This window comes from Lissotriton helveticus, chromosome 3_2 (assembly GCF_964261635.1).
Source record: "Lissotriton helveticus chromosome 3_2, aLisHel1.1, whole genome shotgun sequence".
NCBI classification, from domain to species: Eukaryota; Metazoa; Chordata; class Amphibia; order Caudata; family Salamandridae; genus Lissotriton; species Lissotriton helveticus.
Window position 1 is genome coordinate 120,363,410 of NC_136062.1, and position 26,216 is coordinate 120,389,625.

General features: G+C 50.9%; 1 protein-coding gene across 1 annotated transcript in view; it reads right to left on the minus strand.

Annotated features, from left to right (window-relative positions):
• The window catches only part of MNS1 (meiosis specific nuclear structural 1), a 206,095-nt gene that overhangs the window by 21,748 nt on the left and 158,131 nt on the right, over positions 1–26,216 (minus strand). The window contains exon 9 of the mRNA XM_078684605.1: positions 25,758–25,883. Within this exon, the coding sequence (XP_078540731.1) occupies positions 25,758–25,883 (126 nt within the window). The remainder of the gene's footprint in view (positions 1–25,757; positions 25,884–26,216) is intronic.

A 26,216-nucleotide genomic window follows, 5' to 3' on the forward strand; every position in this document is an offset into this window, starting at 1 on the left:
CGCGCATGTGGAGTGAGAAGATGCAAGAGGCCATCGATCCCAGTAGAGAAGACACCGTCCTCACTGTTGTAGATGGAGCAGCTATGAGAAATTGAGCCTTCCGAAGGATCGATATGAGTCTCTCCTCCGAAGGAGACACGCTTGCTGACAGCGTATTAATGGAGGCTCCCAAGTACTGCAGGCACTGGACAGGAATGGGGAGAGACTTGGACATATTTATGTTCAACCCCATCTGGTCCAGCAGGATGGCCGTCCTGTTGAAGTGCCATTGTGCTTCTTGGAAGGTGGAGGCTTTGATCAACCAGTCGTCTAGTTACGGGTAGACAAACACCTTGTTCTTTCGCAGGTGCGCTGCCACCACAGCCATGCATTTTGAAAAAGTCCTGGGTGCAGACTTCAGTCCAAACGGTAGTACGGTGTACTGATAGTGATTGGTGCCGACGAGGAAGCGCAAGAACTTCCGGTGTTTCTGTGCAATGGGCACATGGAAGTACGCATCTTGCAGATCTATCGCACAAAGCCAGTCTCCCCTTTGTAGCTGAGTATAGATCTGGTGTAAAGACAGCATGCAAAACTTTTCCCTGCGAATCCATTTGTTTCCTTGTCGCAAATCCAGAATGGGCCTGAACTCGTTCTTGTCCTTCTTCGGTACTAGGAAGAAATGTGAGTAAAGGCCCTTTCCCCTTTGAGACAGAGGGACGTCTTCTATCGCCCTTTTTCTTAACAGGGTATCGGCCTCCGCCTGGAGCTCGCACAGTTGGAACTGAGAGCAAACCGGTGGAATTGCTGGAGGCGGGCTGGTGAAACGAAGACCGTACCCATTGCAAACAATATTCAGCACCCACTTGTCCTGAGCAATTTTTCTCCACTCTGCCGAGTAATGTTGGATGCTTCCCCCCACCGGAGCGGGTAACGGACGAGGGGGAAGTAGCACCTCAGGGCCTAGACCCGGCCGGGTCTTTGGGCGTCGAGGAGGACTGCTGGCCGCCTCTGCCGCTCTGTCGCTTCTGGAAAGGCCGCCTCTGGTACTGCTGCTGCTGATGTTGCTGCTGGCCAGTTTGACGACCTTGCCCTCTGTCCGGGGCACCAAAACACCTCTGGAAGGGGCGGAAAGTCTTCTTCTGCTCCTTTGGCTTCTCTAACCTGACGGCCTTCAGGGTTTCAGCCTCCGCCTTCATGCGGGCCATCTCCTCATCAGCGTGTTTTCCAAACAATGTCGCTCCAGAGAACAGCAGGTTGGGCCTCTGGTTTCAGCGACGTCAGGCGCAACCAGGCATGGCGTCTCAAATGTATCCCGTTGCAGTAGCCATGGGCAGCTAAGAGCGAGGAATCCGCCGCCGCACTGATCACTTGATTGGACACCATCATTGCCTCGTTGATGATCTCCTGAAAATCCTCCCTCTTGTCCCTAGGGAGATGCTCCAGAAACAGCTGTAGGGAATCCCACAACGGTCGGTTGTATCGCCCCAGGAGAGCCGTGGCACTAGCGGCTTTTATAGACGTAGCAGCCGTACTGCAGACCTTACGACCCGCAGAATCCATCTGCCTACTCTCTTTATCAGGGGGTACCGTGGATGATGGAGCAGTAGTGTGTTGTTTCCTGGCGGCCGTGACGATGACCGAATCTGGGACCGGGTCCGATCTGAGAAACGCCGGATCGGAGTCTGGAGGTCTGTATTTCTCCTGCAGCCATGAGGGGGCGGATCTTGTTGACGCTGGCATCAGGAAAAGTTCGTCGCCGGTTCCTCCAGTCCCGGCACCAAGGGCAACAGGGGTCGAGACAGCTGCCGCTTATGGAGGGTCTCGAAGATCACTGATGTAGAAGGCGTGGGCACCGTTAGGGTAATACCCAGCTTCGCCTCCCCTCGCAATAACACCTCTTGAAACGACACAATGTCGTCCACTGGCGACACTCTCGTGTGGGGTGAATCTGACAGAGTGGGCGAATACCCCGAGCACTGGACGAATCCGTATGACGGGATCTCGACCGATCTCGTCTGTGACGATGCCGGGACCTTGTAGATGAACGACGGTCACTCCTAGAGCGGTGTCTTCGCCTGGATCGCGACCTGGATCATGATCTGGACCTCCGAGGTCTTGGACGATCCACCGGCCTGGTCGGGGGTGGAAGCTGCGGAGGTAGAGCCGAAGTCTTCGGCTGTGGCGTCCCCTTAGGTGGTGAAGGGAAGCGCGGCAGCGAGACGGACCTTGGAGGAGGCCGTGGCGGAAGAGGAGGAGGGCGATGAGGAGGAAGCGGAGGAGGAAGAGTCTGAGGAAGAGGAAGAGGAGGAGGAGGAGTCGTCCTCGGAAGCGGAGGAAGAGGTGGAGGAGTGGGACTCTTCTGCGGCAACGGAGGAGGCGTAAGCAACCTTGGCCGAGAAGGTGAGTAGATTTGAGAGTACTCCGAGTCGGAAGATCTAACCACTCTCTTCTTCTTTGCAGGTCTTCACGATTAAGTCCTAGAAGCAGACCTTCTACTAGACGAACGCCGGCGCCGCCGCAAACGGGGGCTCGTGGAAGCAAAGGACAGGCTGACCACCGAGCCCGGGGACGTCGTCCTTGCCTTGGATCGCCTCCCGGAGGTTGACTTCTCCTTCCTAGACGTCGACCTCTTCCTCGACGTCGAATGCCTCGACGTCGACACATGCCTCGACGTCGATCTCCTTTTCCTCGACGTCGAGTGCCTGCTCCTCGACGTCGAACGCCGAGTAGACCTTGACGGCGAGCGGCGGTGTCGCCTCGACGGCGAGCGGCGGTGCCTGGACCCATCACTAGGACGATGACTCCTCGACGTTGATGTAGTTCTCAAATTCGACCTCGTCCGAGGTCTCGACGTCAGTTCCCACGACATCGAACGGCGACGCCGCTTCGACCCAGAGCCCTGAGTCGACGGGGAGCACACGGTGGTCAACCCTCTCGATGCCGAAGTCGAGGCCATCAACGTCGACGGAGATCTGTGCAGTATCCTGGCCTTCTCTTGACTGGGGAGCCCCCCCAGAGGCCGCAGCACGGGCAGAGGACTCAGATCCAGCCCTCCCATGCCCAGACCCACCTTGATCCTGAAGTTTCCTCAGTTCCAGGCCTTGGAGCCGGATTTTCTCTCTCTCTCTCTCTCTCTCTCCTGGTCCCCTTGGAAAAGGACTGACAGATCCTACAATCTTCAGGGACATGGGATGAAGGGAGACAGAGGATACACACTCTGTAGACGTCTGATTTGGCCTTCTTCCTGGCACACTCAGGCCATCTGTCGAACAATGCAGGCATTTTCGACAGACAGGTGGCAAAAAACAGGCAAAAAACCCCAGCAAACGGAAGAAGAAGTAGGCAGACGTCGAGTGAAACACTCTAAACACTTGAAAAGTGTCAAAAATTCGAATTAAACCCAAAAAGGGAGAGCTCAATGCTCCAGGGTCCTGCTAGCAGGAGCCGGAAAAAAGAAATGAAAGTAAAAGGACTTGGCTGTGCATGCTGGGATACCGAAGGTCTCTGGAGAGTTCCTTAAAGGCACGGTATCCCTTTTTCAGACACATAATGGAAGCCTATGGAGGCTTGTCTGTCCATCCCTTCCTCTGTATCATTCCAAGGATTTTGTGAAGGGGAAGTTTCTCTATGGATGGAACTTGACACATTATGGTAAATGTGATGTTGGTAAAATATCCTTGGCATTTCTAGTTGAAGTACTGGACAGTGTAGCCTTGTAGGTTCAGGCTACATTAATGTCTTTAATTTTCTCTTAAGTGTCTATGCAGGACTGCAATGAAGACAACTTAAGAGATTATTTTTGATTGCTCCGGGGTCCACGCACATGGGCGGGACTATTCACTAGATTATGACTATACACAGAGATCCCCTACTACAGAATCTGTGCCTCTCTCATGGATTGTGGCAAGGCTTCCACTTGTTTGGCCTCCTGCATAGTCTCCAATATTCGGGAAAGTAATAAATCAGCGTATGCCTGGTAGAATTCCACCGGAATGCCATAGGGACCCAGGGATTTACATTGAGCCATACTTTGTACTGCCTCCCGTAGTTCATATAGTTGGATCGCTGGGTCCAGGCCCACCGCCTGTTCGTCGGTAAGAAGAGGGAGGGGCACGTCAGCTAGAAACTCCAGATCCTCAGTGGGAATGACCCCTGGGGTCTCTGGATATATCTCAGCGAAATGGTCGTGCAACATGGAGTAACGCCAGTCTGCGTAGTGGCAGTGGTGCCATCGGAGTTTTTAAGCATCAATATAAGCGGGGACGCTCCAGTTTCAGCAGCAACGGTAATAGCCTCCCTGATTTATCGCCTTCTCTATGGAGTAGCTGGCGATATTCTCACCTAGTGAAACAGTCTATCTTGTCCCACATCTCGCTGACTCAGACCTGTGCCCTCAAAATGAATTCATTGCGCGGCTCCCATATTGCAATCTAGTCAACAACCAGTTCACGTTCTAGTTGTCTCCTTGTCCCAACTTTGGATAAACATTCTCCTTGAATTACTAGCTTGAGTGTATCCCACTCCACTCCACTCCCCTGCTGGGAGTAGTTGACTAATTTCTGTCGAAGTACCCTGCAATGGCTTTCTTGAGCTCTTCTCGGAGTGTTCCGGAGGGATTCCGGACACCAAAATGGTACCTTTGGCCTACTGCGCTGCAGCCTCCATTCCAGCTGCACTGGGGCAAGGTCTGACAAAAAGCAGCCCAGTGAGCGGGTCTGTGCCACGGCCACAGAGGCCTTATTTGGAGGACAGGAAACGGTCATATCAACAAAATATGGCTAAGGATGGTGTATAGCAAGTGTATCCTTGTATGCCAGGGTGCGCCTCACGCCAAATGTCGATGTAATGCAAGCGGTTCATCACATCTCGCAGAGTCTCAGACAATCCCCTACCCATATTAATGGCATCCCTATGTAAGAGAAGAACAGTTTCTCTAGAGCTAGATAAAACTTGCCACCGTCTACATTCTGGGCATAGACATTCACCAGGCATACATCCATGCCATCTAATATGCCATGTACCACCACAAATCTCCCCTCTATGTCTGCTGTATAGCCATGCACTTGGAACAGGACCTGTGCGGCTACACAGATTGCCACCCCTCTTGTGTGCATGTGAAGTAGGTAGACGAAAATAATTGTCCCCTCCATTTCCTATGTAACTTCTGTATTTCGGAGACTAACAGATGAGTCTCCTGCAGCATCACCACATGATCAGCCTGCCTCCGCAAGTAAGTCTGAACTCTGTAACGCTTCACAAATCAACTAACCCCCCTTACGTTCCATGTTATAGATTTAAATTATCCTATTTCTTATAACCTGTGGCCATCCCCGCTCCATTTACCCATCGCTCCACCACCGTCGCTGCATAAAGTTAACTGGAACATCCCATCCCCCGGGTAGACACTGCATTAATGAACTGTGCATTCCCATCTATTCTTAACTCCCCCTGCACCCTCCCAAACCCCAATCCCCAAAAAGGAGCAAAACCATCTTCATGAATCTAACATCAATGGCGAATAAACAATAAGTCATGATCATAAATAAATACATGTTCACACTAGACATCATCCAGGCACGCAACAACCTGTGTTCAAAATCCATGCCTCCATACAACTCACTTTTAAGCATCAAAAATATATATACCCAACACCAGGTTGGGTTGGTGAGTCGCATGGACGCAGTGCGGGTCCTCCAACTGCACCCTCCCAGCCCTGGTCTCCACTCACGCCCAGACATACATCCTATCACTTATCTTTCATACCTTACTATACTATGGAATCATAAGCGAACAAATACAAGATATTGACCAGTAAATCAGGGGAGAGAAGAAGTAAAGGGGGAAATGAGAGTTGAGTGAAGAAAATTTTGCAAAGAAAAAGAGAACTCTGGTGGGGCCAAGTCCTCAGTGGCTGAGGCTTCCCACCCCCCCCCCCCGCACTCCCCAGACTTACTTGGACGCATTCGGGGCGGCTGTCTCGTCTTTCCTTCCTCCACGCCTCGTTCCGACAGGGTGGCTAGCACCGTTGAGCGGAGGGCGTGGAGGTGAGAGACAGTCACTTCCGCAGCGCGAGGGGCCGGTTAGCGGTCTAGTGGCTGGGAGGCAGACGGGCTGAGGGCTACAAAAGGCACTGGAGATTTCGCCCGCGTGGTGGTGAGTGGGCAGTGGCAGGGCCCATAGCTGCTTGTGTGGCGCCAGCGCGCTGATTATAAATTGGCAAACGTGTGTTTTTAATAGCGGACTCTGCTGTATTTTAATTCTAATTCTGCTGTGTATTTTAACAGAGACTCTGGTGGGGCCAAGTCCTCAGTGGCTGAGGACCCCCACCCCCCCCCGCACTCCCCTGACTTACTTGGACGCATTCGGGGCGGCTGTCTCGTCTTTCCTTCCTCCACGCCTCGTTCCGACAGGGTGGCTAGCACCGTTGAGCGGAGGGCGTGGAGGTGAGAGACAGTCTAGTGGCCGGGAGGCAGACGGGCTGAGGGCTACAAAAGGCGGATGTCCCCCCGGAAGCGCAGCGGACGAGCGCAGCGGGCGCGACGAAGGCGCGCCGAAGTATCGCCAAAGTCGAGCCCGTCTGCGCCCGTCCGCGGCCCGGGGCGTTAAGCCCTGCTCCAGATGGTAAAATCCACTGGGACAGGGAGTTGCTCCTTAGCCTGCGTCCGGACACCACCTACCCGTGTAGGCAGGGTTTGACAGCTGAGGACGCGGAATGTGCTCATTGTCAGTTCCGCTTCGTCACGTCGTTGCCGGATACTGGGGAGCAAGCCGCGTTAGTATGTGGCCTTCTTAATGTGAGATCATTGCGGAAGCATAGGCTTGATATATTCGATCAGCTCACGGAAAGACAGTTTGATCTTTTGTTCCTTACGGAAACGTGGTTAGACCAGTTCTCTGACTCGGATATTATCGAGGCTATGCCGGAGAACTACTCTATGGTTAGGCAGGACAGGCCAGAGGGGAAAGGAGGGGGGATTGCGATTATTTTAAAAAAATATCTTGGTTGTCTATTGGAGATGGCCCCGGTCACAGATAGCGAGGCAGGAGCCTTCACTATAAAAATCAATGGGGGAATGACGATTAAAGGCTTTCTTATATACAGACCTCCGGGGCCTTGTACTAAGTTCAGGGAGAGTTTGTTAGATAACGTAACTGAGGCTGCGTTGCGCAGGGATAAATTCCTATTACTGGGAGATTTAAATCTGCACCTGAATAGCCCAGGGGATAAAGGAGTGGAGGAGTTCTGCAGGGACATTCAAGCCCTTCAGCTAGAACTTAAGATCTCAAGCCCCACTCATCGTCAAGGCCATCTTTTGGACCCGATTTTTGTAAATTGGGGAGGGGTTGAGGTCTCTACAGTTGAGCCGATCCCCTGGACAGACCACTTCCTGATGGTATTCTCCATAAACAGCATTAAGGCCATAAAACATATTCAGGCACCCCTGAACTACCTGAGGAGGAAGTGGGCAAAATTCTCCTTGGAGGATTTCAATGAAGCACTGACACGGGAAGGTCAGCCAGGAGGAGAGGACATAGAATCGGCTGATCTTAACCTGAATAGGCGCATTAAAGAGGCGCTAGATCATTCTGCACCACTCTGCCGAACATCCGCGGGTGGCCGCACGAAGAGATCAGCCCCATGGTTTAATGGAGAGCTGCGGCGGACCAAGGCGGAATGTAAGCGAGCGGAAAGATCATGGAGGGTAGCGTATGACAGTCAGGCCAGGGAACTGTTTTTAGAAAAAAGGCGGATACATCATAGGCTGATTAAGAAATTGAAGGCGGCCTTATACGCAGGAAAAAATCCTAGGGGCAAAGAACTCGGCTAAGGAGCTCTTCTGCATTTATAAGTCCTTGACAACTATAGATTCGTCTGCAGACCCGGAGAATTGTTCGACGGAATCATGCGATCGTATCGCCGACTATTTCTCCACTAAGGTTGCAAAGATCTATTCAACCTTCCCTAATCCTCCCCCCACAGGGGTTGAGCTTGATGTAACATCTGAGGGCACGGAGAACCTGGGGTTTCTCACAAGTTTCAGCACCCCCCCTCCTGAAGAGCTAGTCAGGATATGTCTCTCTGTAAAATCTGGCTCCCCTTTGGATCCGGTGTCCCCTAAACGGTTGGGAGACAGCCTTGAGGTCCTGGAGCCTTATATAAGGCATGTCCTGGATGTCTCTTTTAAGTCTGGTATGTTACCTAAGGGGTGGAAACAGGCAGTGGTGCTCCCCCTCCGGAAGAAACCTCACATCAGTTTTGAGGTGTTAGAAAATCTGAGGCCCATCTCTCTCTTGCCTTTTATGTCCAAAGTGGCTGAGAAGGTGGTAAACACCCAAATTATGGAATATGTGGAGGAGGCAGGGTTGCTCCATACTACGCAGTTCGGCTTTAGACCTCGCCATTCGACGGAGTCTGCCCTACTGATGGCAACAGAACATCTGAGACAGGGTGTAGATGAGGGGCAAACTATGGCCATGATCCTGTTGGACCTCAGCGCGGCGTTCGACACTGTAGCACATTCCACCTTGCTACAGTGTCTGAGCAGAGGTGGCATTGCTAATACTGCGCTGAGGTGGATCCAGGCCTTCCTAACGGACAGAAACTTCCAAGTGAGGCAAGGAGACTGCTACTCCAAAGGGGTCCCTTTGGGCCAGGGCGTGCCTCAGGGCTCGTCTCTGAGCCCGACCCTTTTTAATCTGTATGTAGCGCCTGTTGCCTCCATTGTACTGAGTCATGGCCTCCAAATAGTATCCTACGCCGATGATACGCAGCTGGTCATCTCCCTGTCGCACGCGCCCTGTCTTGTGGCAGATGGCTTCCGGTCGTGCATGAAAGATCTTGCCGATTGGATGGCTATGAACTGTCTGAAACTTAACGGTAGCAAGACAGAGGTGCTTGTGGTGGGGAGAGGCCAGTCTGCTTGGTCGTCGGCTTGGTGGCCACCCTGTCTAGGGCCGACCCCCACCCCCTGTCAGGAGGCAAAAAACCTGGGAGTGTGGATTGATGCGGGTCTCACTTTTGGGCCCCAAATCAACCGTGTGGTGGGTATGTGCTTTGGAGTCTTGAAAAGGCTGAGGAAAGTTCTGGAACTGTTGCCCATGGAGGTCCGTAAAACCCTGGTACATGCATTGGTGACCGCAAGGTTGGATTATGCGAACCTGCTGTACCTGGGGGCACCTGGGAAAAGTTTTGGTCGCCTTCAAGTGCTGCAGAATGCGGCAGCACGTTTGATCCTCAGGCTGCCCAAAAGGGCTCCCTCGAGGGAAGCCTTGCAGAAGCTACACTGGCTCCCTGTGAGGAGCAGAATAGAGTATAAGGCCCTCTGCACCTGCCATCGGATTCTGAACGGCAGGGCACCTCGACCACTGCAGAGCTTTATTGAATCCTATGAACCAGTCCGAGCGTTAAGATCTGCGGGTGGAGGACTGTTGAGAATCCCCAAGGTTAAGAAAGCCCGCATGGGAGGCAGATCGTTCAGGTACTTAGCGGCAAATCATTGGAACAAACTTCCGGTGGATCTACGTTTAGAACCGGCAGAAACTAAGTTCCGTGCTAAATTAAAAACTTACCTATATGTCAGATAGACTGCTTGCCCTTGAGCTAAACTCCCAGCTTCTGCCTCTCTCACCTTAGCGCGGGGACACGCCAGTGTGCGTAACTCAGCGCTCTACAAATGCCCCTATCATTATTATTATTATTAGAAGGGAGGTGTACGCCTGTCTTGTGACAGTGCCCTTCTCAATCATGCCGTACACCAGGCCAATCACCATCTACACATATCCAGACTTCTTTTCATTAGTATCATGCACTCTTCGCGTCCCTTCAGCAATCGGCCTTCTCATACATGCTGCCTCAGTCCATAGCTGATTCAGTGGTCGTCTAGTAGGGGGGGTATCTTCTACCACGTCCCCCATGCTGGCATCAGAGTTCGAGGCGGTGACTTCCTCCACTAGGGCCCTTGCCGCCACTCGCTCAGCTTGTTGTAACATTGGATCAATTCTAAGTGACCTGTCCTCGCAGTCAGAGTCTGGCCATTCTAGATCTAAGGATCCGTTGTGTTGTACCACCACTTGTTGAGTTGAGTGCGAGGCTCTTCTGGATCTCCTACCTCATCCACAGTTTTTTCTCGTTGTGCCAGAACTGGTGTTCTTGCCGCCGCGCAGACTCGGTGCAGGGTCTTCCCTCATCTGCGCACCTCAAGCTAGACCCACGTGGCCTCTGGTGATGTAAAAAAATTAGCATCATCTCCATGGATAACCTTCAACTTAGATAGGTAGAGATGCATAGTTTGGAGTTTCATCGCCCTAAATTCCTGTTTCACCCCTCCAAAGGAATCTCTTCGTTGCTGCACTAAGCGAGAGTAGTCTGGGAAAATACGGATTATATGATTTTCGAAGACTGGGTCTCTCTTTCGATGTGCTGGTTTTAGGATACAGTTATTATCCCTGTAATTTAGGTCCTTCGCAAAGTGAGTTTGGGGGTGGGCACCTGCGGGAGGTGGCGGCACCGGAGCCCGAGGCGCCCTCTCAATTACAAATATCGTAGAGAGTTCCGCTTTGGGGAATGTTTCTTTGATCCATTTTTCAAGAGAGTTCCAGCGTTCTCCCTTCTGCTCCCTCCGGAAATCCAACAAATCAGAGATTACATCTTCGGAAGCATCCCTCTGCATCCTCGGCCCGGAGTTTAAGACAACCAACTTGGCAGATACGTCCGTTAGGGCTGCCTTCAGTGTGGAGACCTTGCTCTGCAGCTCAGTAATGTTTTGTTCGGTGGCTATGGATCTTTCTGCTACAGTAAGGAGGTCTGCCCGTATCAGTCCAATGTCTAGGGACATTGCGTCAATCTTGGTCTGTATGGGCATATTGGAAGCCTCTACGGCTGCAAGGATTTGTACTACAGTGGGGTCCTGCTGTGTATTTCCATTCTCCGAGGGCGTCTCACGCGAGGCATCCGACTTGGAGGCGCCTCCCTTCGCCGTGTATTGATCTATCTTCATTTGTTGGGCCCCTTTCTGTGGCCTGTCTTTGCCTATGGCTATGCCTTCTGGGTGCTGAGTGGGTGAGGATGATTATCAACCATCTCTGAGTGCCACTGCAGTCTGCATGGTCTAATGCATCAAGGGGTTGGGCCCTGCACCCAAGGCAGAACTCCAAGAAGTTGTCACTATATTTCAATGTATTACACAGTAATGGACTTCCACCATAGGCTACTGTTCAAACACCAGTGACTGTCTCTGTAGATCTGAAGTCTTGCGTGTATCTGTGTCACAGTTGTTGCTTTTTTACACGGGCTCAGGGTCCGTCTGGTTACTCATTTGACCAGGTGCTTGGCATTTGACTTGGGGTACATGTCGCGTCACACTGTAACACGTCGACAGTGGTTATACATTCATTATATCATCATTACCACAGCCGCCACATAGTAGTTCCACCGACCCCATGGAACATATGCTCTGGTGGGCAGGGTCTCCTCTACTCTTATGATGCCTTTTGTGTGAGCTGAAGAGTCATAGGTGCTCTTAGAAAAATAGTTTTAGGCAGATATTACTAGGACTCTCTGTTTTCCCCTGCAAGGGGGTCATCCCATATTACTGTCGGTAGCAGTTGAGGAATACTGTAGCCAGGCCCTGATGCCTCCGACCAGGTGCCTTCCTCTCCCCTCCCTCCGCTAGAGAGGAGTGCTTTGATTGTTGTAGGGGTGGGAGGGTTGACATCTCTAGCAGTTGATATATTTATACGTGCTAGGGTCCCCAGCAGGGCCCGTCCCCCAATGAGGTACCCCTGCATACCTTCCTTGTTTGTGAACCTCTGGTCCAGTGAGTGCCCAGCAAGCCGACACGGCCCGCAGCCACGCTCAGTCACTAATTCCTGGTATGGCCCAGTCTGGGTATGCAGACACGGCCCCCGGCAGAATCCGCTGTCTGCGCGCCTCCTTCGCTCTGTCTGCACTTGGATCTGGCCATGTGTCGCCCATTGCACTCCAGTCTCTCTTCATGCGTTCCTGTGGGAGGGGCAGCCGTTGAGCAAGGCCTCGGCACTGCTCCCCCACACCGGGCCGCACCGACCGCACTCCAACCTCGCCCCCGATAGTTCTGGGTCTCAGGGGGGTGGGTGATATGCAATGGCTCCCATCAGCAGGGGGCCAGCAGGATCAGCGTTGTCCGCGGTGAGCCACTGCCTGGTCGCACCCTGCTCCGTCCTCTTCTCTGGATCACGGTTAAGTGCTGTGGTTCCTGGTATGGAATTTTATTCTGTAAGGTCCCCTTTCTTGCCTTCAGGTTGAGGCATCAGGACCGGCTTGTAGCGGCTGGATGAGCAGGGGAATTTTTGAAGGGCGGACTGCAGAGCTCCTAATGCTGTGTCCACTCCGGTCGCCATCTTGACCACACCCCCCCTTGAATGTCACTGTTTCTTCAAGCCCTTCCGCCGTCACAGTCTCTACTTCATCCTTCATATCACCATCTCCTCCTCTGTATGCTGACCAAGCAAGGGGGGAGAAGAGCCTGAAAAGGGAAATTCATGGTGTTGAGCTTGGTGTCAGGCTTGAGGTGCAACCAGTATAACAGACATAGTGTTACTCCACAGCAATAACCTGTCGCTGACAACTCAGCAAAATCAATCGTGGCACTGATGTCTTGGTTACAAATCAAGGAGCCTTTCCTAACTATCTTCTAAAAGTCTTGTTACCAATGACGCAGCAAATAGTCCATGAAAGACTTCATGCCTTCCCAGATCTCCCTGAGCTATCTCTCAGGAGAGCCGCAGCACTGGCATTTTTTGGTGAAGTAGCCACGGTGCCACACATCTTCATTCCAGTAGGATCAATACTTTTGCTTACCCTGTCTATTGATTCGGTGTTTTCAAAAGGCATGGCCTTTTCCGACCAAATTGACTATCGTTGATTCAGGCTTTGGATCTCATTTCAAGAATGTTGGATCTTGCTTAGGTGGTTTGCAATTTTTACATTATTGTTTTTTTTGCAGGCGTTGAGCAACAACCTTCACCATGGCCAGGTTGAGAAACTTCTTTTCTGTAATCTCAAGAAGTATTAGGACAAGGGCCAGGAATTTGTTTATTTATCAGATTTGTAGAGGGCGATTGTTACTCAATAAAGGCATCCTGGCGCAAAAAACATAGCGCAAGACTGGCAGAATTACAACTGAAAAAGCAACATTCTGAGATTTTTCTTGTAAGTGTGCCGATTAGGTTGAGAGTGAAGGGCTAATAGCAATTCATTCCATGATTTATGTGCAAAGTCGGAAAAAGAGAGGACGGTTAATTTACCACTTTTGATGGGGTATAATTGCATGATTTCCTGATCGAAGTGGGGGAGTGGGAGAATTTGATCTAACTTGCATACGGATAGGTCGGCCTTGTGAAAAGGATGGTAGGTAGGACACAGAGTCAGAGGACATATTTCTGGACAGGGAGTCAATGCAGATCTTTGAGATGAGATGTGAGCCCAAGCAGGCAGGCTGAGAATCAGGCACTGGAGAGTTCTAGACTATTTGGAGGCACTGTAAGAGATGCTCTGCAATACCCACATAAAGAACGTAACAGAGGTCCAGCTGGAAGGTGTTTATGTAGAGTCTAAAGCTTTTTCAAAGCATTTTAAGATTTAAAAAACAAAACACATTGTAGCAACTTTGGTAACTTGATTAGCCATTGTTATGTTATGATGAAGGGTGAATCCTAGTATTTTTTTTTTACGGAATTAACAGCGATAAGTTCAACACCAAAGTCTGAAGGCTACCATGCAAAACACCAGATGGAATAGAGTTTGCTGAGCGTTATCACCGAAGTCTTATCGTCAGTCAATTCTGAGGAAACATCAAATACTAGCAGCAATGGCACTGGAACTTGACTTGGGTCTGATAAAGATTGTGAGAATTGGAGACAATAATTTGGGTATTGCCTGCGTAAGAAAATATCGAGGATGCCCTCTTTTGTAAAATTTTCCGTAATGATAAAAAACGTAGCTTATGCTGCTTCCACAAGGATACTCAATTTTAAAGTAGCTATGACAAGAATGTAATTCAAGGTGATGATGTCATCCACCAGCGATGCTCATGGGAGATGGCTATTTAGGCTTTTTCATTATTCTTTGCTAGTTTTCGGCCCTCAGATGGTCCAACTTGCGTTTTAGCCTGGTGCAGTGTTTTAGTGCACTCTGACATGTTTTTTGCAGTATTCACATTCCTTTACTGAATGTGAAGATGACGGACACCACACACACCTTGTGTGGATCAGAAACTACTTTCTTTCTCCTACAGGAGGAGTATTTCACAAAGAGGGAAGACATTCTGACAGTAGAAAACCTGCAGGAATCTGAAAAAATGTGTTTACTTGGTAGCCAGAAGTTGAAGATGTTGAGAGAAAAATTGCAAATCTTAAGAGAAATTACTCAAAAAGAACAAGGTGTGAACCCTCTAGGGTCTTACAGGGATGGAAAGCATTTTTTCAAGCTTCTTCAATGTAAGTCTATGAGGCTGCTATTTCTCCTTAAAGCGAGACAGGTACATTACATTTTGCAGTATAGATACTGCAACACATGCTTGAAAGAGGATTTTGTGAAGTTACGCAGTCTAAATTTCAGAAAACATTAGACTTTGAGTGGCTCCTGAATGGTGCTGCATATCACATGAACACCTGAAATATGTGAAAATATTGCCAAATATATTGATATGAAATATTCTGGGTTCCATACATCCAGCAGTGAATTATTCTAATGTTCATGACCATCAATTATGATCATACAATGCAGAATCATTGTTATGTCTTCATGGAATCTGGCTGTAACAGAGTGGATGAGTCTTGAAGAGGTCATTCATGAACGCCTGTGAATTGTGTGTCTAGTATGGCTTTGTAAAAAGCTCTGCTTCTTTAGGAGGTTTCATTGATGGTACTAGCTTTAAGGACATGTCTTTTCTGTGTGTAAAGGATTTCAGGGCTCTTCTCCATTTTTTTCCTTTGCATCCTGCATACTTTCAATCTTTGAGCTGTTACAAGTACTAATGTGCTGAAGGGTTTGATGAGCAGAAACTCATCGTTGGCTGGCAGAATGTGGTTGCAAGCAATGATCAACATCTTCCTGAGCAGCTCAATGTGATAGCACTAGCATCATGATCTTAACATTCATGGGTGTTGATGTCAATGTTCAGAAGGAGAGATACTGTTTAAGAAGTTTTTATCTGACCAGGATGAGATTGTTTGAAATGGAGAGTATGGGAGCAGATGGCAGTGAAGTGTGGTTTGGCCAGAACAGCGGTTGCAGTTAAAGGTAGCGAGTGAGGAGCAGATTAGGCCCATTCATTTTAGTATTAAATATCTTATATTGAGCATGTCAACACAGAATGATCATCAAACAAATGTGAGCGGTTGCCAAGCAGTTCGTTAATACCTAGGGTTCGAGTACAGTGGAGGGAGTCCAGGACGACATTGCATTACCAAAAGCGAATTTATACACAGCAAGCCGCCTACAACCCATCATGGGCCGGCCGCGTTTCAAACATTGCAGTATTACGTCATGACCGCTACTGTTCCTTCTGTAGACCTTCACCTCCTTCCGCCTTAGCGTCTCGGTGCCCGCCCCAAGTGCCGTACAACGCCGTTGGTCGATACACTCCTTAAACAACAAACCCCAACCGCCTCCCCGAACACAAGGAACCAAATCCTCCCCCTCCCCGACACCCCCTCAACCCCTGTCAACCCCCCCCCCCCAACAGTCCCGGCCCCCCCATGCCCTCCCTCCCCCTCCCCCCGTGGTCCATGATCTTGTTCCAATAGTTGTGACAGCATCGTCCATTAACCTAACAGACGGATTTGGTGCCCTTCCCTTCCTGGTCCGTCTCTGTCAGCCTCAACAATCTAAGGTATCTCGGGCAGGTTACCTCCACGAACTCTGAGGACAGAAGGGCCAGAAACGGCTGCCAAAGTTCAGCATATTTAGCCCCCTCTCCCGCTTTATACAAAGAAAGCCTTTCCATACCCAGGACCATCCACAGTCGATGGAGCCAGCCCTGGTGCGTGGGAGGAAGAGCCAAGCGCCAATGTGCCAGGATATTTTGCAGAGCCGAGCCTATTGCTATGGCCATCAATCGTCCCCTTCGCGATCGTAAGGGGTAGGTCAGTGCGTTGGGGAGCCCCAGAATGACATATGAAGGGAAGCGTGGGATTTCGGTGTCAAAGTGGGTGTCCACATCATCTAGTACCTGGCGCCAATAGTCCTGCACAAACCTACACTCCCAAAGTATGTGTGTGAGGGTACCCAGGTGTCCGCATCCCCGCCAGCATAAGGGGTCCCTGCCACTGTCCATTTCGTACAGCCGCTCCGGTGTGTAATACCAATAGGTCACCACCTTCGTGAGAGTGTCCGTGAGCCCCATATGGTAAGCTGAGTGTCGCGCTCTATAATATATCCCTTCCCACTCCTTGTGTGTGAAGGACCTTCCCATTTCTCTCTCCCAGCGTGCCCTACTCGCGCTGTAAGCGTACCTACGCGTGTGTGTGAGCATTTTGTAGAGGTCAGAGATTAGCTGCTTGTCGGACTTGCGCGTAATCAACCAGCGTTCGAAATCCGTCAGCGGCCTGTCCGCCTCCGATCTCACCGCCGTGCTAAGGGCCCAGTGTCTAACCTGGAAGTAGCGGAGCCTCTCGGATTCTGGTAGGCCGAGTTCCTGTCGGAGCTGCGGAAAGGGAACTATCCCCTCGGGACCATACACGTGGCAAAGGGAGCGGCAACCGGCCGGTTTCCAGCGTTCGAAGGCCTTCCCATCCATCCCCGGTTGAAAGTCAGGGTTATCGAGGATGGGGGTGAGTGGCGATGGCAAGGTGGTGAGGCCGAGCGCAACCCCAACCTTATCCCAACTCTCCAGCGGGACTCGGGTGATGAAGGACGCGTAAAGGTTGTGGGGCCTATGAACCTTGTGCATGAACGGGATTTCTTGCAGTGTCCTTCCAGCGACCGCTTGGTCCTGGAACAACCAGTGCTTCCCTGACTCCCACTGGACCCATTCCGCCATGTAACGTAGCTGCGCCGCCTGAAAGTATGTGGCCAGGTTTGGAATCCCAATGCCTCCTTGCTCTGGAGCAAGCATCGCTATCTGGGCTTTCAGGCGCGGCTTCCTACCATTCCATATGAATTTGGAGAGCTCCGATTGCATCAGTTTGATCCATCCTTTAGGGGGAGCGAGGGGAATAGTGCGAAAGATGTAAAGTATCTGGGGGAGAACCGTCATTTTGATCGCTGCCACCCTGCCCAGCCACGACAGCGGGTAATGTTTCCACTGTCCCAACTCCCGTCTGACCGTCTGCCATAGGTGGGTGTAGTTTACTTCCACCGTGGTCTGTAAGGAGGGAGCTAGTTTGATGCCAAGATACGGAACTGCCTCCGTTGCCCACTGCAATGGGAATTTGTCCTGCAGCTCAGTGCGCGTGTTCGACGACAGAGACAGGTCAAGGGCCACTGACTTAGTCATGTTGACTTTGAAGCCCGATACGCTGCCAAACCGCTCTAGATCGACCATGCAGGCTGGGAGGGAGCTCCGAGGCTCGGCAAAGGACAACAGGACGTCATCGGCGTAGAGACTTACGATGTGTTCATCCGCTCCAAATTTAATCCCCTTAACCTCTGGATCTGTTCGGATTTGCTGTGCCAGCGGTTCCATATAGAGGGCAAATAATAGAGGGGATAGCGGGCACCCCTGCCTAGTGCCTCGTTCGATCTTGAATCGGGGGGAGGATAAACCATTAACCCGGACCGTGGCTGAATGGAACTTATAGCAGTTCATCACTCTGATCCGGAACTTGGGTCCCATTCCGGCCTTCACCAACACCTTCTCAAGGTAGGGCCAGTGCACCCTGTCAAAGGCCTTCTCCGCATCGATGGCCAACATCATGTATTCGCCCTACGTGCGGGATGCCTTCTCAATGAGGTGAAGGGCCCGTTTAGTGTTATCGGAGGTCTGTAGCTCCGGTATAAAGCCAGACTGATCCGGCTGAATGAGGCCCCCCATGCAAGGACCTAGTCTGGAGGCGAGGATCCCGGTATAGAGCTTGAGGTCCACATTCAGGAGGGAGTTGGGCCTGTAGGCCCCGCATTCAGTGTGGTCATTGCCCGGTTTGGGTATAACCGCTATGGAGGCCTCGAGTAGTTCCCCAGGGATCCCCCCGTCTTCCGCGAACGAGGTAAAGAGTTTGGCCAGCAGCGGCGCCAATTGGGCACAAAAGGTTTTGTAGAAGGACGCCGGGAAGCCATCTGGGCCCGGTGCCTTGCCAGGTTTAAGTCGGGAAATCGCAGAAATAACTTCTTCTATGCGGATATCCTTCTCCAGGCCCTCAGATTGCTCCTGGGTCAGGGCTGGCAACGGGAGCGACTCCAGGAATGCCATTTCCGCCTCCTGGGTCGGGTGGGGCCGCCTCATACAGGGTAGCATAGAAGTCGTTAAAAGCACCTGCTATCGCCCGATCTCCGGTGACACATGCACCATCTCTCCCCTTCAGTTCCCTGACCTCCCGTTTCTGGGTGATGGTACGTAGCTTATGCGCTAGCAGCCGCCCACATCTGTCCCCACCTGTGTAGTATGCATGCTTCAACCTTAAAGCTGCATACTCTGCTCTATCCATGTCCAGCGCCGCCAGCTGCTGACGAGCAGCCTTCAATTGGCGCCAGATCCTCGGGCCCCGGTCCTTCTATGTATTTGTTCTAGTTCCCTTGTCTTCTGGGTTAGCTCATCCCTCTTGACCCGACGTTCTATGTCCTCCGCAGTTGAGATCGAGATAAATTTGCCCCGCAATACGGCCTTGAGCGCAGCCCACTGAGTAACCAGCTTAGTGTCCCCATTACTGTTATGGGACAAATAGTCCTTTATGGCCCCTTGAATCCTAGAGACCGCCTCTTTTTTAGAGAGTAGCGAGTCCCGTAGTCGCCACACCCTGCCCACCCTCGGGGTCGTCGGCCCAGCGAGAGAGACCGTGACTGGGGCGTGATCCCAGAGGGAAGCTGTACCGATCTCTGCATTGGTGACAAGCGACTGCGCAGCCGTGGAGACAAGCAGGTAATCTAGTTGCGCATATGTTTTGCGTGCTGCTGAGAAGTGGGTGTAGTCAGTCTCCCCCGGGTGAAGTTCGCGCCAAATGTCCACTAGCCCCAGGTCCTGCAGTCGGGCTAGACCCGCTGCTGATAAAGCACCCACCTGACTAGAGCGCTGACAGGACCGATCCCGTAAGTTATCGAAAACCAAGTTCAAATCCCCTCCCAGCAGAAGGTGACGGTCTATGGTGTCAGTGGCCTTCGTGAGCGCTTTGTGCAGAAACTTTTCCTGGCCTTCATTGGGCCCGTAGATCGAGCCTATCGTGTATGTCAGGTCCCCCAATGCAAACCTGTAAACCAGCAGCCGTCCCTTAATATCCGCTATCTTACCCAGCACCTGTCCCTTAAATTTGCGTGCCACCAGGATTGCCACCCCCGCTTTCTTCTCTGTGCATGAGGAAAAGAATTGCAGAGGAAACTTGCTAGATTGGAGGCGATGGCAGTCTCTTGCAAGAAGGTGCGTCTCCTGTAGGAGGCAGATGTCTGCCTTGGACTGCTCTAAGAGCAAGAGGACTGCTTTGCGTTTCACAGGATTATTCAGCCCCCTCACGTTAGAGTAAGAACCACAAAGTCAACAGGAGTCATTCAGGAAGAAAAAAACGACCAGTAGCTATGAAAGTAGCATCTACAGTGCCCCATCCGGGAGACCAACCCGCCTCACCCAGCCTTCACCAACCCCTCCCCAGGGAGGCAGACATACCACACCACCATCGGACCATGAACCACGTTCCCACCCCATCTCCCACCCACCGCCCAGTTCCAAGAAACTCACCCCAACTTAAACTCCCCCCCCCCCATCCCCCCCAACTGCAAATTGTCATTGTCTCTCATCCAAGGATGAATAGGAAGAAAAAGGGAAAGTAAGGTAGTCTTACTAGTCTGTCCGGGAGCATCCTCCCGCCAACGGCCATGCGGCCAGTACGCACAACCCGGTCACTAGGAGTCGCGGAGGCTCTCATCCCGTGGGGCCGGCGTCTCCGTCTGTTGCCACTGCTTTCACTGCTGCGCGCCGTCCTGCCTCGATCTGCGTCGCCGGAGGTTTCTTGACTCGCCTCCTCCTACGCTGTTGAGTCCATTGCGGCCGTCCCCCTTCCGTCTCCGGAGCAGATCCGTGAGCCTCTGCCCCGTCTGTAGGTGCTTCTATACGTAGCAAAGTGCAGGCCTCAGAGACTGAGCGGAGCTGGTGCTGCTTGTTCCCCACTTTGAAAATGAGGCGGAAGGGGTGGCGCCCCAGCTGTATGGGATGTTCTTTTGCTGCAGGTGGGTTGTAACCGGCTTGAAGAGTCTCCACTTGTGCAGTGTAAGTGCCGCCAGATCTTGAAAGAGCAGCGGGGACGTGCCCTGGAACGAAATCGGGCGATTCCGGCGTGCTTTCTGCAGTATCTCCTCCTTAGTACGGTAGTCCTGAACACACACCAATATGTCTGGAGGGGGCGCCGTTGCCGCTCGGGCGGGCCGGTCCTGTGTGCCCTGTCCAGCTGTAGGGGGGAATCTAGTGGCCGCTCCAGGACATGGTTAAAGAGCTCTCTGGCATAGCAAAATACGTCAGCGTCTGACGTGGCCACATTGCGAATTCGGATGTTATGGCGCCTGGAGCGGTTTTCTAGATCTTCCAGGTGAAGCTGCAGGTCGACGTGCTGATTGTGCAGCCGGATAATTTCCTGTTGTTGGGCGGAAAGTTCTGTATCCCGTTCATCACTCTTAGCCTCCAAGTCTGCCACTCTTTCCCCTATGCCATCCATCTCGCGCCGCACTTCTCTAATTTCGCTGGTGAACTCAGTCTTAAAGGTCTGGATGTCATCACGCAGAGAAGGGAAGAGGGACTCCAGAAAGGCCTTCGTTATGGGCTCCGCTCCAGTGTCCGGGGCTCGCTTCATCGTCCTCAGGTCCGGAGCCGCTCCGCCTTTCTGTAGGGGGGATTGCGGCGTGGCGAACATCTTCTTCACCGTTTTGCCCCTGGGCGGCCTGCCCGCGCACATTCCTCCCGCCTTGTCGTCGAACCAGCCGGCTCCTTGAGACCTAATATGCAGTCCGGTGTATCTGGCCCTGCAACGCACCTGTAACGCGGTCGCGAGCCTCGCCGGTCGTAGGTGCTCCCTCCGGTGCCTTTGACCGGCTGCCTCCCTGCAGCTCCCCGCTATACGCAGTGGCACCCCGCCACGTGTCCGGGCCGACCTCCAGTCGTGAACCACCACTGCCATAGCGCGCTGCTCCTAACTGACACGGGCTGGTGAAGTCAGGGGGAGGGAGTCTCTGCGCTTCCACTGGCCTTCGCTGGGATCACCACTCTCTGCCGACCACCAAGAGCAACTCACGACTCATCAGGCCCCCGGCTGGCAGGGCGCCAAGCGGCCCCACAGGTCCCTGCGAGGGGTGCACCTCGTAATCCGCTGTTGGGAGGCCCTCTCTCCGGCCACGGTGCCGCGCCTCCGAAGCTAACGCAGGGCTCACCCACCAAGCGCGTCCCGCTCCTCACCTCCACTCCGGGCCAGTCTTGAGCGCCCTCCGTGCTACTTCCTTCCAGGCCCCAGGAGCCGCAATGCCCCCGACTGGTCGGCGCCACTCACCGCTTCCCGCGGGCCTCTACTGCCACACACACTGCCACACACACTGCACGTCTCTTCTTCTCCTGGACGTGCGGGCACCGCACCCGGCACCCCCAATGCGCTGCTGCAAGCGGGTGCGGCGTTCACTCGTGGGTCCCGGGGGTCTGGGGACAGCCTATGTCGGGGGCCGTTACTCTGGGCCTCCAGTGCATGGCAACTCGCTGAGGCGGCAGCGCGGGCCCAGCTGCTTCCCCGGCGACTCGGGGGTTGGGCTCCACACGGCCTCCGGGCACTAGGCCGCCAGCCCCTCTCGCTGGTGTGCTGTGGTCACTCGGGGCCGGGCAGCCAATGCCGACTCACCCGCCGCCGCCAAACTGCAGGGGGTCCGCGTCCCCGATCCGGCCAGGCCGTTGCTCTCGTGCCGCGGGGGGGAGGGGTGGCCCGCGGTCTCCGCGGTACAGGCAGTCCGCCGCACTCCTCCTGCCCCAACTTGCTGCCACCGCGCCCCCAGCGGGTTTTTTGGCTCCGACAGCCCAGGAACCCTATATCACGGGTCCCGGCACGTCGAAACCGGTGCTGGAATTCGGCCACCGGCGGGAGCTAGGGAACTACTCGACCGTTTTCGCCGCCATCTTGGCCACGCCCCTGGCCCATTCATTTTATTGTGAATTTGAAGTCTGAATTACTTTTTAAATGTTAGCTGTGATCAGTAGTTGGAGGAGGAAAGGTTGGTTACTTGCTTGTAATCCTAAATTTGCAATTCTAGCTTTTTGGTAGGAAGGTAAAATGCAAGAGACTATGACGCTTTTTTTTGTTTGGAAGAACCATGTTCCATGAATACAAGTCTTTCAGTAATAGCTATTTGGCCTTCAGTATGCCTTTGTTCGGTCTAAATAGTATCCTAAGGCACTGTAGACATCCAATGCGTATTGTTATACTTTCTGTTGTAGATGACTGTTTAGGAAGAAGGGAGGTGGTCCAATTGATATGAAATTCAGAAATGAATTTAAGAGGGAAGTGACGAGTCCTTAAAGAAAGAATGTTGCAATTAAAGACAGTATCAGGCTTTGGAGTGTTGCAGTCAGTTAAATCAACCTTACTGGCTATATGTTTCAGGTCTGTCTTTGCTCAAAAAGTGGACCCATCAACTCCAAAGAACAAGTTACTTACCTTCGGTAAAGAATTATCTGGTATAGACTATCTAGCTGCAGATTCCTTACCTTTGAATTACACCTGGGAAATTCAAAGGTAAGGAATCTGCAGCCAAAAGTCTTGATCAAATAGAGGCTTAATTCACATGGAGGAGAGTTTCTAACATGAGTAACTAATTTTCTAAGACCTTAAAATAAATGTTTGTCTGGTGTCTAATTGGGTAATTTAGATCAGAGTTGGCAGCATACCGGCTGTTCCACTAGATCACCAAAGTCCATAGCCACCACTCTCCTAGAAGACCACATGCCATAGTTAGAGATCCCCACTGGGATTAACCTTTTCCATAAACATATGTATGGTGAGGCAGGAGCAACACAGATTTAGGCGGTTAACCCACTCTATCAGACCATAAATGATGCCCTTGCTAGTTAATAGATAACTAATTTTGAGAGCAGTAACTTGGCAAGATATAGAGTTGAGGTTTGGAATGATATGTTAAAGATAATGTGGATCCTATGACACCGAATAACATGACGTTGATAGGTGCTCTTAAATCTTGTGGTTACTTAAAAAAAAAATATATATATATAGTTATATGTTCATTTAATTTTCTGTGTTTATGATGGTTTGCCACCCTTTTACGGTTTTTAAAGAATCAATAAAAATATTTGTGACTGACTGATTGACTTGTGGTTACTATTTGGCTAATTATGAAAACAGTACAGTGAGGGGGAACAAAGATCCTGCTCGGACTTGTTGGCAGGCTCTGGCCAGCATCAGATGTGTGATCCTGTATGCTGAAGTGGAATCTGTTGCAAATTTAGTAAGGGTTCACAACTCTTTGAAATTATGGTTTCAATGGAGATTCATCTGAAGAAGAACGAAGATTACAGGTAAGAAACCTTTCCTTCTTCAGGGGTTCTCAATTGATAATCATATGCCCTGAGTAGAACAGCAAGCCCATCTGCAATAACACCACAATGGGAAAAGATAAAATCAATGAAAACTAAGCAAACAGATTTTTCAAGGAGGCCTGTCCTACATTGGCATTGGGGCTAGAATCTGAATAAAGACAATAGAGTGACAGTGTAAATTTGTGAAAAGACCTCCAGGTGGCGGCTTTATAGATTTCGGCATGTCTTGATGCTCCCTTTATTGTAACAGGTGGCCTTATTTGGTTGAGCCTACCAGGCTCCCGTAGAAGAATCTGGAATGATTGGACCCTTTAGCAAATAATAGGTTCCGTGGACCGCCCTTTGGTCAGTATCGGTTGTGCGTACAAGTGTGGCCTCTGCTCCCAAATAAGGCCACCTGGTACAATAAAGGGAGAATCAAGACGTGCAGGATTCACGCTGACCCAACAAAAAAACCCTGATGAAATTGCCGGTAAAGGAAATTTCGGCGATGAAACATGTTGGTTGTTTTTAATTAGAGCGGGCATACAGCACAGAATAAAGTTGCAGTTGCCAGTATAGCTCAGCTCTTTTTATGGTGGTGGGAACAGATCTCAAGCACAGGAGGTTTGGTATACCGCAGTGGGTCACCAACACTTAGCACACATACAGCTTTTTCTTTGCACAGTCTTTATCCCCATTCTTTTATTGGTTGGCAGTTGCTGATGATGAGAACATGAGGATCCAGGCGAGTACCAGCCTCCCATATCCTCCCCCGGGTGTTGCTCCCGTGAGGCTCTGCCAACCCCCCTTCCCCCTTTTTTCACAGGAGAAAGGTGTAGTGAGGTGTGGGATTAACACATGGGTTTCATGAATACACATGACTTGTTTTAAAGTTTTTACTTTTCAAAATAGTGACTGTAATTAGCACACACAGATAGAAGGCTGTAGTATACCCTCTGTTTAGTTGAGTAACATATTAACACCTTGGCTGCTATGACTTTTACCCTCCTGTGCTGATTGATTGATAATCCCATTGTTCATGACAAGGTCAGCTCGTCATTAGCACAGCTCCAGTGTGCCTCATGACGAGCTGAGCTCGTCATGAGCATGGAAGGAGTTAACAACTAGGGGTCCCTGACCCCATAGTATATAGGGGCAGGCCATCGATTGTTTATGATGCAGCATATAGCCCCCAAACTTGTGCAGAAAGTTCTGACTGGACGAAAGCTTCCTGTATGGTCATTTAGATGGCTAAAGAAGTTCCATGAACTACCATTGAGGGGTCCACTGTGGTGATATTAAAACCATTTTAGCTGTCAAGTAAATCAGTTTGAAGATTACTGCTGGAATCCGGGCCTCTTTGAAGAATAGAGTTTTTTATTTTTAAAAGGGTTTCATATAGCGCAAACTAGGCCCAAGGATATCAGGTATCAGAGCGCTTTACAGGAGCACCAGTTTTGTTCCAGAAGGACACTTTTTTTATTTTTTTTATTTTAGGTACGGGGAGATTACAGGATGTTGAGCGTCGTTGCCAAGACTCGAACTCGGCTCCCCAGCATAGAGGTCGACCCCTCGAGCCGTAAGGCTACATCCTCTCACATATATTTATCCCATATCCTATATTTATGGCTTTACTGCACTTACAATGTCTAAGAATGGACGTAGACTCTTTAGGGGTACAGTGCTCATGCAACTGTACCCTGGCCAGTGGTATAATACACCCAGCTAGAGAGGTGTCTTACCTGTACCATAGGTAGTGAGTTGCAGGCATGGCACACAGGTATGTGTGCCATGGCGACTCTTCACTTTTCTCTGCACCAAAATGTGTGTACGTGTGCGCACATGTTCGTACTTGTGTGTGTGTGTCTACGTACATGTGTGTGTGCTTGTGCGTGTGTGTGTGTGTGTGTGTGTGTATTAGCTCCTGTGAAGAGTTTGAAAATTCCTACATGCCTCTTAGACCTTAAAATGTAAAGAAAAGGCGATAGGAGTTCGAAACATACGTTATATCAAAGTGATTTCTGATATGGTGAAATGCAAAAGACAATATTCCTGTAAACAAACAGCTGCGAGGTACAGCACTTGACTTACTTTGGGAAGGTATCCAAGAAGGTTAGAAGCATGCTCTTTGAGAAGTTTCTGTCTTTCTTCCTCAATAATGGCACGGCGCCATGCTTCTTTTTCTTCTTCCAATTGCCGTTCTTGGAGTTCCCGCTCCTACAGAAACAAAGTAACTGGATCTATCATTTGAATTAATAGATCAGAATTTTGAACTACATTGTAGCAAACCATAACGCGTGCCATAGCTCTTTCTGTACAGTCAAGGAGAATCGAAGCTATGTTACTTAGCATACAACTAAGGACCAGTCTCAGTCAGATTCCAAATCAGCAAGTAATATAGAATTGATAAAAAAAACCATAACTGATATCATTTTTTGAAATACTGCAAGAATGAAAGTCCCGGACAACTTGTGCACTTAGGTTTGCTCTCATCTAAGTGCCCGCCAAATTATCTTTTTTACTTTTTGGCAACAATTAGAGGTGCCTCAA